We start from the raw sequence: 11,448 nt of genomic DNA on the forward strand, positions 1-11,448 counted from the left end.
TTCCTAATTTCTGTCTTATGTGGAAATGGAAATTAATGTTTAATGGTAAAATACAGTTTTAAAGAAAAAGCTAGTGTTATTGAATGATAAAAGCGTGCATTCATGTTTTGGTATGGGAGATATGAATTACTTGTTCTGGAACAATTTGCCTAGTATCTATTATTCCTCTTTGGTTTAGTTTTAAAATAAAAGATCACTGTGTTTAAAAATCATCCTATATTCTGTGTTCTTATAGAATTTTCACTTCCTGTAAAAAAGTATGTATCATCACCTATTTCTTATCTGAGAAAGTCTCAAGTAGGCTTGAAGGGCTAAAGCAGTGGTTCTCAACCTTGGCTGCACATTAGAATCACCTGTGAATCTTTTTAAAATCCTGATTTCTGGGCTTCACCCTCCGGAAATTCTGTTTCTTTGTTACTAATGTTGTGGCCCCACCCCATAACAAAGAAACAGAATTTCCGGAAGATGAGGCCCAGAAATCAGGATTGTAAAAAGATTCCCAGGTGATTCTAATGTGCAGCCAAGGTTGAGAACCACTGGGCTAAAGGAATTCAGTATAGCTCTTGGCCTATTTTTAATAGTTAGGAATTATTTAATCACTATACAGTTGGCTAATTTTCTGTAGACAGATATAATTATTGAATATCTATGGGGTAATATAGCAATGTATTAGGTGCTCCAAGTTACATTTTTATTATTTATTTATTTTTTAATGGAATACATCACTTTTTAAAAATATATTCTTATTGATTTCAGAGAGGAAGAGAGAGATAGAAACATCAATGATGAGAGCGAATCATTGATCAGCTGCTTCCTGCACACCCCACACTGGGTGTGGAGCCCACATCCTGGGCACGTGCCCTGACTGGGATTCAAACTGTGACCTCCTGATTCATAGGTCAATGCTCAGCTACTGAGCCTCACCAGCTGGGCTCAAGTTATATTTTTAAATAGTTCTAGCTCTCAAGAAGCCTAGTACTATAGCAAGGTAAAAACGGCCATGAAGGTTACTATTGTGCTATTACATAACAAAGGTGGTATTCTGTTTTTTGAGAAGGAGGTTAATAATCTTCAATGCGAAGGAGCGTATTTGTTAGTTAAAGTCTTGGTCTTTGTTGGGCATGGATTTAAATTTATCGTTTAAGCAGAATCAATGGACTTGGATTGGATGCTTTCCCCCCAAATTTTCTTTCCATCTTTACAAGCTATAAAGAAGTTACAATTAGTTTGAGATATAGTTTTGAGTATTTTATGACAATTGATTAATCATTTGTGGAGAAGGAAATGACCATCTTTATGCTTTATTTAAACATTTAATTAATTGCTTTGCTTGTTCCACTGTATCTAAAACGTCAATATTTTTTATATGCTGGTTATTTATTCTTTTGTCTATTTATTCTTTTTGACACATATGCTTGTGTCTGTGTACACATAAGCTATGCTATTGGAGTTATTGGTCATGAGATTTTTAGAGCACAGTATGTTAGTTTCTGCTCAGTTGAATTTCTCTATAAAAATATATTTCAGATGAACTAATAGACTGGATTTTTTCTATGATAGTTATAACTGGTTATAATGAATAATATTAAAATTATATTTTTCAGATAGCATATATTCTCCATAATGTTAATGACAAATCACTAATATTAATTGATGAACTTGGCAGAGGTACTAATACAGAAGAAGGTATTGGCATTTGTTATGCTGTTTGTGAATATCTGCTGAGCTTAAAGGTATTCGTCTCTATTTTAAGTATATTAGTTTTGAACCCTTTTTTGATGTGTCCTTTACTTGTCATGATTGGATTTTACAGGCACCTATAAATAGCTCTTTAAACAATTTTAGATAATGAAAAGTACTATAGCATTTATATTTTTGTTCTTTTATTTCTGATGGAAGTCGGAATGGTTGGTACAATCAATAGTCTTGATGTAGACAAGGAAAGGAGCAAATAAAAAACCACAAATAATGTTAAAACTAGTCACTTGCAAAACATGAATGCATTTCAGTAATTGTCTCCATGTGTAATAGCATTGACTGTGATGTCACAGCATGAAATAGAAGTAGGCATTAGAGGTCACTTTATGGAAAATCTATTTACCTGACAGTCCATTCCTTTAAAGAAAATGTTTTTTCCACAAGTCAATTATATAAAACAAGCTTTGATTTTTGCTCTATTATTAAGTTAATTTGTGAAGTACCTTTTAGATCATCATTCAAATTATATTCCTATATGAAAAAACTTGAATAAAAATATTTTTCCATTTTTAAAGTACCTCAAAAAACATCCCTAAGATGGGAGTCCATAATGATTTATTATACCTTAATATACCTTAAATGAGATTTCATAATGATTTATTATATAGAATGAGAAAAATATTATTTTATACTTAAAGTTATGTGATGGGTCAAAAGTAACATTGGATAACATATTGGTTCTAGGGTTTCTGGAATGGACTTTCTAATATGATTAATTAAGATACTCATGACTCTATTTCCAGCAGTAAAGAAAGCACTGTTAATCCTGGCAATAGAAATATGCAAAATATCACCACTGGATACTCTTAATCACTTATGAGAAGCAAGGAACTGGGTGACTGTATATATGATACCTACAAATATTTTTTGCAAATTAAGGAGTCTAATGAGATTGGCTGGTTGCTCCTAATGTTTTTGGAGAAAATGGGGAAAGAAAAGGAGGCAATCAGGAATTGAAATGCCTGCATAAATCTCTATATACATGACCTGAAAGCTTCTATATGTGCCCTTAAGGAGACTCTTACCTCCTGTCTTACACCTCAGGACTGAGATTCTGAAAATACAACCGAGATCTCATCCCGTAACTGGCTGAATTACAATGCAAGTTGAACTCTTAGCCATATGGTAGCAATTCTATTATTAAAGTGAGAACATTGGTTAGGAAGAAATGGGATCCTGAAAGTTGGAAGGGGGACATGTGGGAAGACTCTGATGAAGCTGGGGGCATTGAGCCTCTAAATTCTTTTTAAAAATATATTTTTATTGATTTCAGAAAGAGGAAGAGAGAGAGTAGAAACATCAATGATGAGAGAGAATCACAGATTGGCTGTTTCCTGCACGCCCCTACTGGGGATGGAACCCACATTCCGGCATGTGCCTGACTGGGAATTCATGGGTCGATGCTCAACCACTGTCCAGCACCAGCTGGGCTGAACCTCTAGATTCTGATGAGTCTTTTTTGCCAGTGGAAGATGCCTCTCTACCATAAGTGGGAGTAGCTTTGCCACCCCATCTGTGCGGATTAGCTCTGCTTTGCCTGGAGAAACCGTAATGGCCTCCCCTGACGCAGTTGTTGTGTAAGACAATGCTGATTTTCCTTAGGATCCATTTGTAGCAACCTTCATAACAGGATACAGATCCTAGCAGGTCCCTAAGGGTAAAGTACAACTTATGGCTGATGAGGAGGGACACTATACTTCCAAAGAACTACTTGAGTTTTCTAATTTATACAGATAGAAATCTGGAGAACATGTGTGGAACTGGATATTAAGGATATGGTATAATGATAGAAAGAATATAAAGTTGGATCAGACTGAATTTATTAATAGGGACTTGCTAGGCAGAGATTTTGCATTTAATGTTGCAACTTGAGATGTTTGGTTGGTTGATTGAAACATGAACCAAAAGGTCGCCCATGGTGAGTTGGAAATGTTGAATCTGCCTTGTTTTAATGTAGAGCTCTTGATGTAAGAAATGTCTAAACCTGTAGAGAATTTTTATAAGGGTTTATTTTAGCCAAACTGACATGTGCTGGCGAGAAAGATCTCAAATGCTCTGGGGAATAGCAGTTTTAAAGTTTCCTTTATGCATTTTAAATTAAGAGGGAACATAAAGAAGATTACATGAAGGTGGGGAAAAAAGCAAGGTAGGGAAAAAAGCAAGGTGGGGTTGGATTACAGAATAGTTAAAATTATATGATTTCTTGAGGGTTAATACTTCTGATATTTCAGGGGTATTACTTCTTATATTTCAAAGGTGTGTTAACTTAGATGCACAGGAACAATTGACTGCTGGCTTAAAACCTTTTTACTAAAGGCAATATAAACCAGAGGTCTGACTATCCACCAGGACCTGCCCAGTTAGGAATTTATGATCAGATGCCCTGTGTGGTTACTTTCCATCCATAGAATAAGTGTTTCAGAGGCTTAGGGAGATAAGAATGTTATTGTAGGTTTATTATTTAAGACCCACTCACCCACCCTAGACAGGTCCAAAAGACATATCTTTACCATGACCGGGAGAAATAAATTTGTGAGGAGAGCCCCGACATCCTTGAAGAGCTCTGATTACTTTTCTCTATAGGCCAGTCCTTGCAGTGGAAAGTGTAGTTATTGAATTGGGAAACCTAAATACAAGGAGTAATTGGATCTCAGGGTTGCAGGAGCCAATTGGTAGCACTCAACCACCAAAGGTAAGGTTGGTGTGGCTACCAAAACAGATAGTAGAGTCAAAGCAGCAATCAGAATAAGTCTTGACTTGGGAAGACCTGTGACGTTGGCTGGTTGATGGTGGTGTCTCTAGATGTGAAAGAGATAGGAAATGTATTAAATTCTTACTTGATCTGTACGAGCATAAAAGTTTTAGGTCAAGTGAACAAATGTCTATCGAATTATACAAACAGAGTCAGGTGATAAATGGAGTTTTAGCTCAGGTCTACCTCATACTGGGCCCAGTGGGTTCCCAGCCCATCCTGTGGTTAGAGGAGGTGCAGAGGTGAAAGATGCAAAGGTGGTGATTTCCACCACATCTCCATTCCACTCACATATTTGGTCTGAGCAGAAGACAGATGGATCTTGGAGAATGACAGTGGATTATCATGACCTTAACCATGTGGTGACTGTAATTGCAGCTGCTGTATCAGATGAGATCTCACTGCTTGAGCAAATTAATGCATCCCCTGGTACCTGGTATGCAGCTAATTGGTCTAGCCCAGTGGTTGGCAAACTGTGGCTCGAGAGCCACATGTGGCTCTTTGGCCCCTTGAGTGTGGCTCTTCCACAAAATACCGACTTCTGCGCATGGGCCACGAAGTTTCAATTGCGCTGTACGTGCACGCTCGCACGTGGTATTTTGTGGAAGAGCCACACTCAAGGAGCCAAAGAGCCACACGTGGCTCACGAGCCACAGTTTGCCGACCCTGGGTACTCTAGCCAATGTTTTTTCCTCTATATCTGTCAATCAAGACCACCAGAAACAGATTGCTTTCAGCTGGCAATGTCAGCAATATACCTCCAACTTGAGGAGTATATCAGCTCTCTAACTCTATGTCATAATTTAGTTTGCAAGGACTTTGATCACTTTAACCTGCCACAAGATATTACACTGGTCCATTACATTGATAACATTATGATAATTGGATCTAGTAAGCAAGAAGTAGCAACTACTCTAGATTTATTGGTAAGACATCTGTGTGTCAGATGGGGGAAATAAATCTGACAAAAGTACAGGGGCCTTCTATCTCAGTGAAATTTCTGATCACTGATTCTAGGGATCCAGTGTGTAGGGCATATGTTATGATATTCCCATGTTGAGGTGAAGTATAAGTTATTACATCTGGCCCCTCCAACTCTTGTTTCATCTTGCCACCCCCTTCCATAGTTGATATCCATTTGCCAGTCAAATATTTTATTTTAATGTCTTAATATTGTAATTTTCCACTAATAACCTATTTAGTTGCTCACTGGTAATGTCTTAAACATAATCAACTATTCAAATTTCTATCTGCTTTAGTAACTCTGGGTAAGAAACCATGTGCTGGTCATAAGTCACTTGAATTACCTCCATCAAAATCAACTTAGGACTTAGGGAAAATACAGTTTCCTGGGGCCCCACATTACAGCTTCTGATTGAGAATTTCAGGGGGATAAGCACCAAGAATGTGCATCTTCAACAAGCTCCCCAGATGATTACTAAAGTTTGAGAATCATTGTCCTAAACAATTTTCTCAAAAACTTAAAAGCTTTGCCTGGCCAATGTAGCTCAGTTGTTGAGTATTAATCTATGAACCAGGAGGTCACAGTTGGATTCCCGATCAGGGCATATGCCCGGGTTGCATATGCCCGGGTTGCATATGCCCGGGTTCAATTTCCAACGTGTGTGTGTGTGTGTGTGTGTGTGCGTGTGTGTGTGTGTGTGTGTGGCGGGGGTGGGGGGGGGCGGGCATGAAGGACGCAGCCAATCAATGATTCTCTCTCATCATTGATGTTTCTATCTCTCCCTCTCCCTTCCTCTCTGAAATCAATAAAAATATATTTTAAAAAAACCACTTAAGCCCTAACCTGTTTGGCTCAGTGGATAGAGCGTCGGCCTGCGGACTGAAGGGTCCCAGGTTCGATTCCGGTCAGGGGCATGTACCTTAGTTGCGGGCACATCCCCAGTAGGAGGTGTGCAGGAGGCAGCTGATCAATGTTTCTTTCTCATCGATGTGTCTAATTCTCTATCCCTCTCCCTTCCTCTCTGTAAAAAATCAATAAAATATATTTAAAAAAACAAAACAAAATAAAAAACACTTAAAAGCCTTGCAATTTCAAATACCTAAGACTATCCATTGATTCTATTGTTCACAAACTATATGGAGGGAAGATACTTTTAAAGTAGTTTTTTTTTAAAGTTGAGGGAAATATTATGATTTTGTTTATGGATTACTTCTCTAATAAATGATTACTGAAGTTAATAGCTTTATTTCTGATAAACTTTACCTTTTCAATATCTTTAGACTCTTCTTTTAGGATTTCATTTTTGGATTTGTTTTCTTTCCCATAATGTAACATAATTGTGTCTGTATAAACATAATAAACATGTTCTTCCTTGAGTATAAATTTTTGAAACATTTAAAAATGAGTTGACCATGTTAGACTTAAAGTTATTAGTTTCATTCTTACATTTCTGCTAAGCTACTTGAAAAACAGAGCTAAATTTTATGTTAAAGTTGTTAAAATAGAATTTTCTTATTCATTAAAAAGGATTAAAATTCATTATTGTACATTCTAGGCATTCACACTGTTTGCCACACATTTCTTGGAATTATGCCATATAGATGCCATGTATCCTAATGTTGAAAACATGCATTTTGAAGTTCAACATGTAAAGAATACCTCAAGAAATAAAGAAGCAATCTTGTATACGTACAAACTCTCTAAGGGATTCACAGAAGAAAAAAATTATGGTAATACATAAAGAAAGTTTATCTATATACTGAAACTCTATATGTTCTTCTTCTCCCCTTTACTTGGCTGTCAATCTAAGTAACTTTCCCTCTCAATCTTTTGAGTGCTTATATGCTCTAAAACTGTTTTATATGTCAAGCTTCTATTTTATATGTTCATTTTAAAACTTATATTAACCAGTAACTGTAGAAATATAACACATGAAGGCCCCAGAAGTATTAGTGTCTATACTTAGGAAAATGTACTTTAGTTTATATTTGCAAGTTATATAATGAATTGAAAATTATGTGTTTATTACACTCTTTCAGTAACAGGGTTCTTTTTCTGTGTTCTTCAGAGTCTGGGAACTTGATAATTAAATATAAAGTCTTAAAATGGGGTATATTACCAAAGCATATGATATTCATAAACTTGATTACATATTTTCCCTCTACATTATTTTTGACATGTGTGAAATCTCATGGATTCAGAGAATTTTCAATTGACCTATACAACATTCCAAAAATTATTTTAGCTGTAAATGTGACCCTTGTAAGAGGGGAAAAAAGCATCTTTTTTTTTTTTTTTACCATTTGAAATAGGAAATCAAATGGATAGCTTAATTTGTATCAGATGTTTAATCTTTATAAGCCTCAACTTTATCTATTAAATGGGATAATTTTCCACATATGTGGGCTTGTGAAGATTAAATGAATTATCAAATATGAACTAGTATAGTGCCTAGCAATTACTAACTTCTAAGTAAATATTATATGCTTCTATTGCCTCTAAAAAATAAATACAATAAATTTTTAGCACACAGTAGAAAGCATATATGGCATCCTATATAATAAAGAACTAATATGCTAATTAGACTGGGCAGCAGAACAACTTTCCGGGATGACCTTCGAACAGTGGGTGGGGGGTGGGGCCATGAGGCAGCTGGACCGATGTGGTAGCCAGGGCTGCTGTGAGGGCCAAGGTGGCAGCCGGGGCTGCAAGGGCTGAGACCCTTGCATGAATTTCTGTGTGTCAGGCCTCTAGTTTATACAGTTAAATTAAGGTCTGAGAGCATGAGACTACTAGTTGGTACTTTGAATTTTCATGAAGAGTAATCACCTACCATTCTATATTCTGAGAAATTCCTCTCTCATTGATCTGCTAGCTAGAGGAACATTCAGCTGTATGGTGATCTCTGTGACTAAACATTCTCTTCCCTTGTAAAACTTATATATACTTGGACCTTCTGTTACCAACTGCATTTGTAGCTGGTCAATGTTATTAATATTTTTCAATTTTCTAATTGCTTCTTTTCCTTTGCTAACATGTTTTCCTATATCACAGAAATATCTTCAGGGATTTTATCTAATATGTCCTGCATATGTAATTAAATATAATAATATGGAAAGTTGAACTTTGGAAAACTTAATTTTGAGAATTGTCTAGTAGTTCAGAAATGTATATGAATGGAATTTTAAATATCTGAGAAAAGATTAATACTGGTAAAAGAAACCTAATGACACTAGCAAGAATAATATTGAAGCCCCATTGCTTATAATTTTAGGATTAAAAGCTGCAGAGGTGTCATCACTCCCACCATCAATTGTCTTGGATGCCAAAGAAATCACAACTCAAATTACCAGACAAATTTTGGTAAGAAACTTTTTAGCAATGAGAATTGCTTTTCAAATTTAAGGATACTTCTAGTGTATATGTTTATAATGGCCTTGGATTTAAGTATATAATAATTAAAATATTTAAAAGAATCCTCTTTACTTCTCAAAACATTTTGGGTTTTGCTCATTATAGCCTTTTCCTTTATTTTATTTTTTTTAAATTAAATCTTTATTGTTCAGATTAGTACAGTTGTTCCTCTTTTTCCCCCCCATAGCTCCCCTCCACCCGGATACCCCCCCCTCACTGTCCTCATCCATAGGTGTACAATTTTTGTCCAGTCTCTTCCCGTACCCCCCACACCCCTTTCCCCTCCGAGAATAGTCAGTCCACTCCCTTTCTATGTCCCTGATTCTATAATATTCACCAGTTTATACTGTTCATCAGATTTTTTATTCACTTGATTTTTAGATTCACTTGTTGATAGATGTGTATTTGTTGTTCATAATTTGTATCTTTACCTTTTTCTTCTTCTTCCTCTTCTTAAAGAATACCTTTCAGCATTTCATATAATCCTGGTTTGGTGATGAACTCCTTTAGCTTTTTCTTATCTGTGAAGCTCTTTATCTGACCTTCAATTCTGAATGATAGCTTTGCTGGGTAAAGTAATCTTGGTTGTAGGTTCTTGCTATTCATCGCTTTGAGTATTTCTTGCCACTCCCTTCTGGCCTGCATAGTTTCTGTTGAGAAATCAGCTGACAATCGTATGGGTACTCCCTTGTAGGTAACTGACTTTTTTTCTCTTGCTGCTTTTAAGATTCTCTCTTTGTCTTTTGCTCTTGGCATTTTAATTATGATGTGTCTTAGTGTGGTCCTCTTTGGATTCGTCTTGTTTGGGGTTCTCTGCGCTTCCTGGACTTATAAATCTATTTCTTTCACCATGTAGGAGAAGTTTTCTGTCATTATTTCTTCAAATAGGTTTTCAATATCTTGTTCTCTCTCCTCTTCTGGCACCCCCATAATTCAGATGTTGGTACACTTGAAGTTGTCCCAGAGGCTCCTTACACTATCCAGGCTAGAGGGAGAAACACGCGCAGTAGGAACTAGAGCCTCAGAGAAAGACTGCCCTCCCAAAATTCGTGGCTGTTGGGATCAGTATAGCCCTCTAATGTGGAAGGGGGTCCACAGGGCTGCTGGCAGAAGGGGATTCTAGATATTAACCCACAGCTGGATTGGACCCAGAAAGGCAGCCTGAAGTACTGTACCGGCTGCGCAGGTTGGTGCACAGAGTCATGCGCAGAGCCAGAGTAGAGAGGCCTTTTAGCCCAGGATATTAAGACAGAAACACTGCCACCCAGGGGCTGTAGCAGAAATTATAAACACAACTAAAAAAAGACTGAGAACCAAAGAGAGCAGAGAGATCCACCTGCTTGAAAATAGGGTGTGGCTTATGACACCAGGGAACTTCAATACTGTGCTGACTACCTGAAAAGAAAAAGACGTGCCAAGCAGAACAGTGGAGGAGTGAACCACCTTCACTATTTCACATTTTTATTTTTTATCTTTTACTTAAGAAACACATTTTTTTCTCTCACTCGATTTTACCTTACTTTTATTATATTTTTATTTTTAACTGTTAGTATTAATACTATTATTTTACCCTTTTCAAAAAGTTTTATTTTATGTTATTTTTTCTTTATTTTAGGATTAGTGTTATGCATTCTATTTTGATTTTCCCTTTAGCACTATTTTACTCTATCTCAATTTTTCCTTTATGCCAACACTCTCTTTATCACTTTCCCCCTTTTTTGTCTTGTTTCTCTTACCTTGTTCCTGCTTTAGTTTTTCTCTACCCTTTCTTTTTACTCCCTGTTAAAAGTTGATCTTACTCACACATCTAATTTCCTCTCCCCTGCTCCAAACCCATACACACTTCTCTCTTCACTTTCTTCACTATCTAAATTCTTTTTCTTTTTTTGCCTTTTTCTTTCTTTCTGTCTTGTTGTTGTTTGTTTGATTATTGGTTAGTTTTTTGTGTGTGTTTTTTTGCTTCTGGTTTTCCTCTCCTCACTTGTTCCTTCTTCTACTAATAGATTAACTATTTCCAATCACCAAATCAGGCCTATCTACGATCTATCCTCCTTTTCCAATAGTAAACAAATACATAGATAGATAGATTAAAGAAGGAGGAAAATTTTATATATATAAAATATATATATATATAAATTTTCTTTTATATATATACTAGAGGCCCGGTGCACAAAAATTTGTGCACTCGGGGGGGATGGGGGTCCCCCAGCCCGGCCTGTGCCCTCTCGCAGTCTGGGACCCCTCGGGAGATAACGACCTGCTGGCTTAGGCCTGCTCCCGGGTGGCAGAGGGCAGGCCCAATCCCTAGGTGCAGCCCCTGGTCCGGCTCAGAGCAGGGCGGATTGGGAGGTTGCGATGGCACCCTCAGTCACGCTCAGATAAGGGCCGATTGGGGGGTTGGGGCACCGCCCCCTGTCACACTCAAGGCAGGGTCGATGGAGAGGTTGCGAGTGCCACCCCCTGTCACACACAGAGCAGAGCCGATCAGGGGGTTGGGACACTGCCCTCCTGTCACTTCACAGAGCAGACCGATCAGGGGGATTGAGCGCTGCCCCCTGGT

General features: G+C 37.3%; 1 protein-coding gene across 1 annotated transcript in view; it reads left to right on the plus strand.

Annotated features, from left to right (window-relative positions):
• MSH4 (mutS homolog 4) overlaps positions 1-11,448 on the plus strand; it is a 70,209-nt gene that overhangs the window by 52,985 nt on the left and 5,776 nt on the right. The window contains exons 17-19 of the mRNA XM_023751810.1: positions 1,605-1,733; positions 7,030-7,204; positions 8,749-8,837. Coding sequence (XP_023607578.1) covers positions 1,605-1,733; positions 7,030-7,204; positions 8,749-8,837 — 393 coding nt within the window. The remainder of the gene's footprint in view (positions 1-1,604; positions 1,734-7,029; positions 7,205-8,748; positions 8,838-11,448) is intronic.

This window comes from Myotis lucifugus, unplaced genomic scaffold (assembly GCF_000147115.1).
Source record: "Myotis lucifugus unplaced genomic scaffold, Myoluc2.0 scaffold_25, whole genome shotgun sequence".
Classification (NCBI taxonomy): Eukaryota; Metazoa; Chordata; class Mammalia; order Chiroptera; family Vespertilionidae; genus Myotis; species Myotis lucifugus.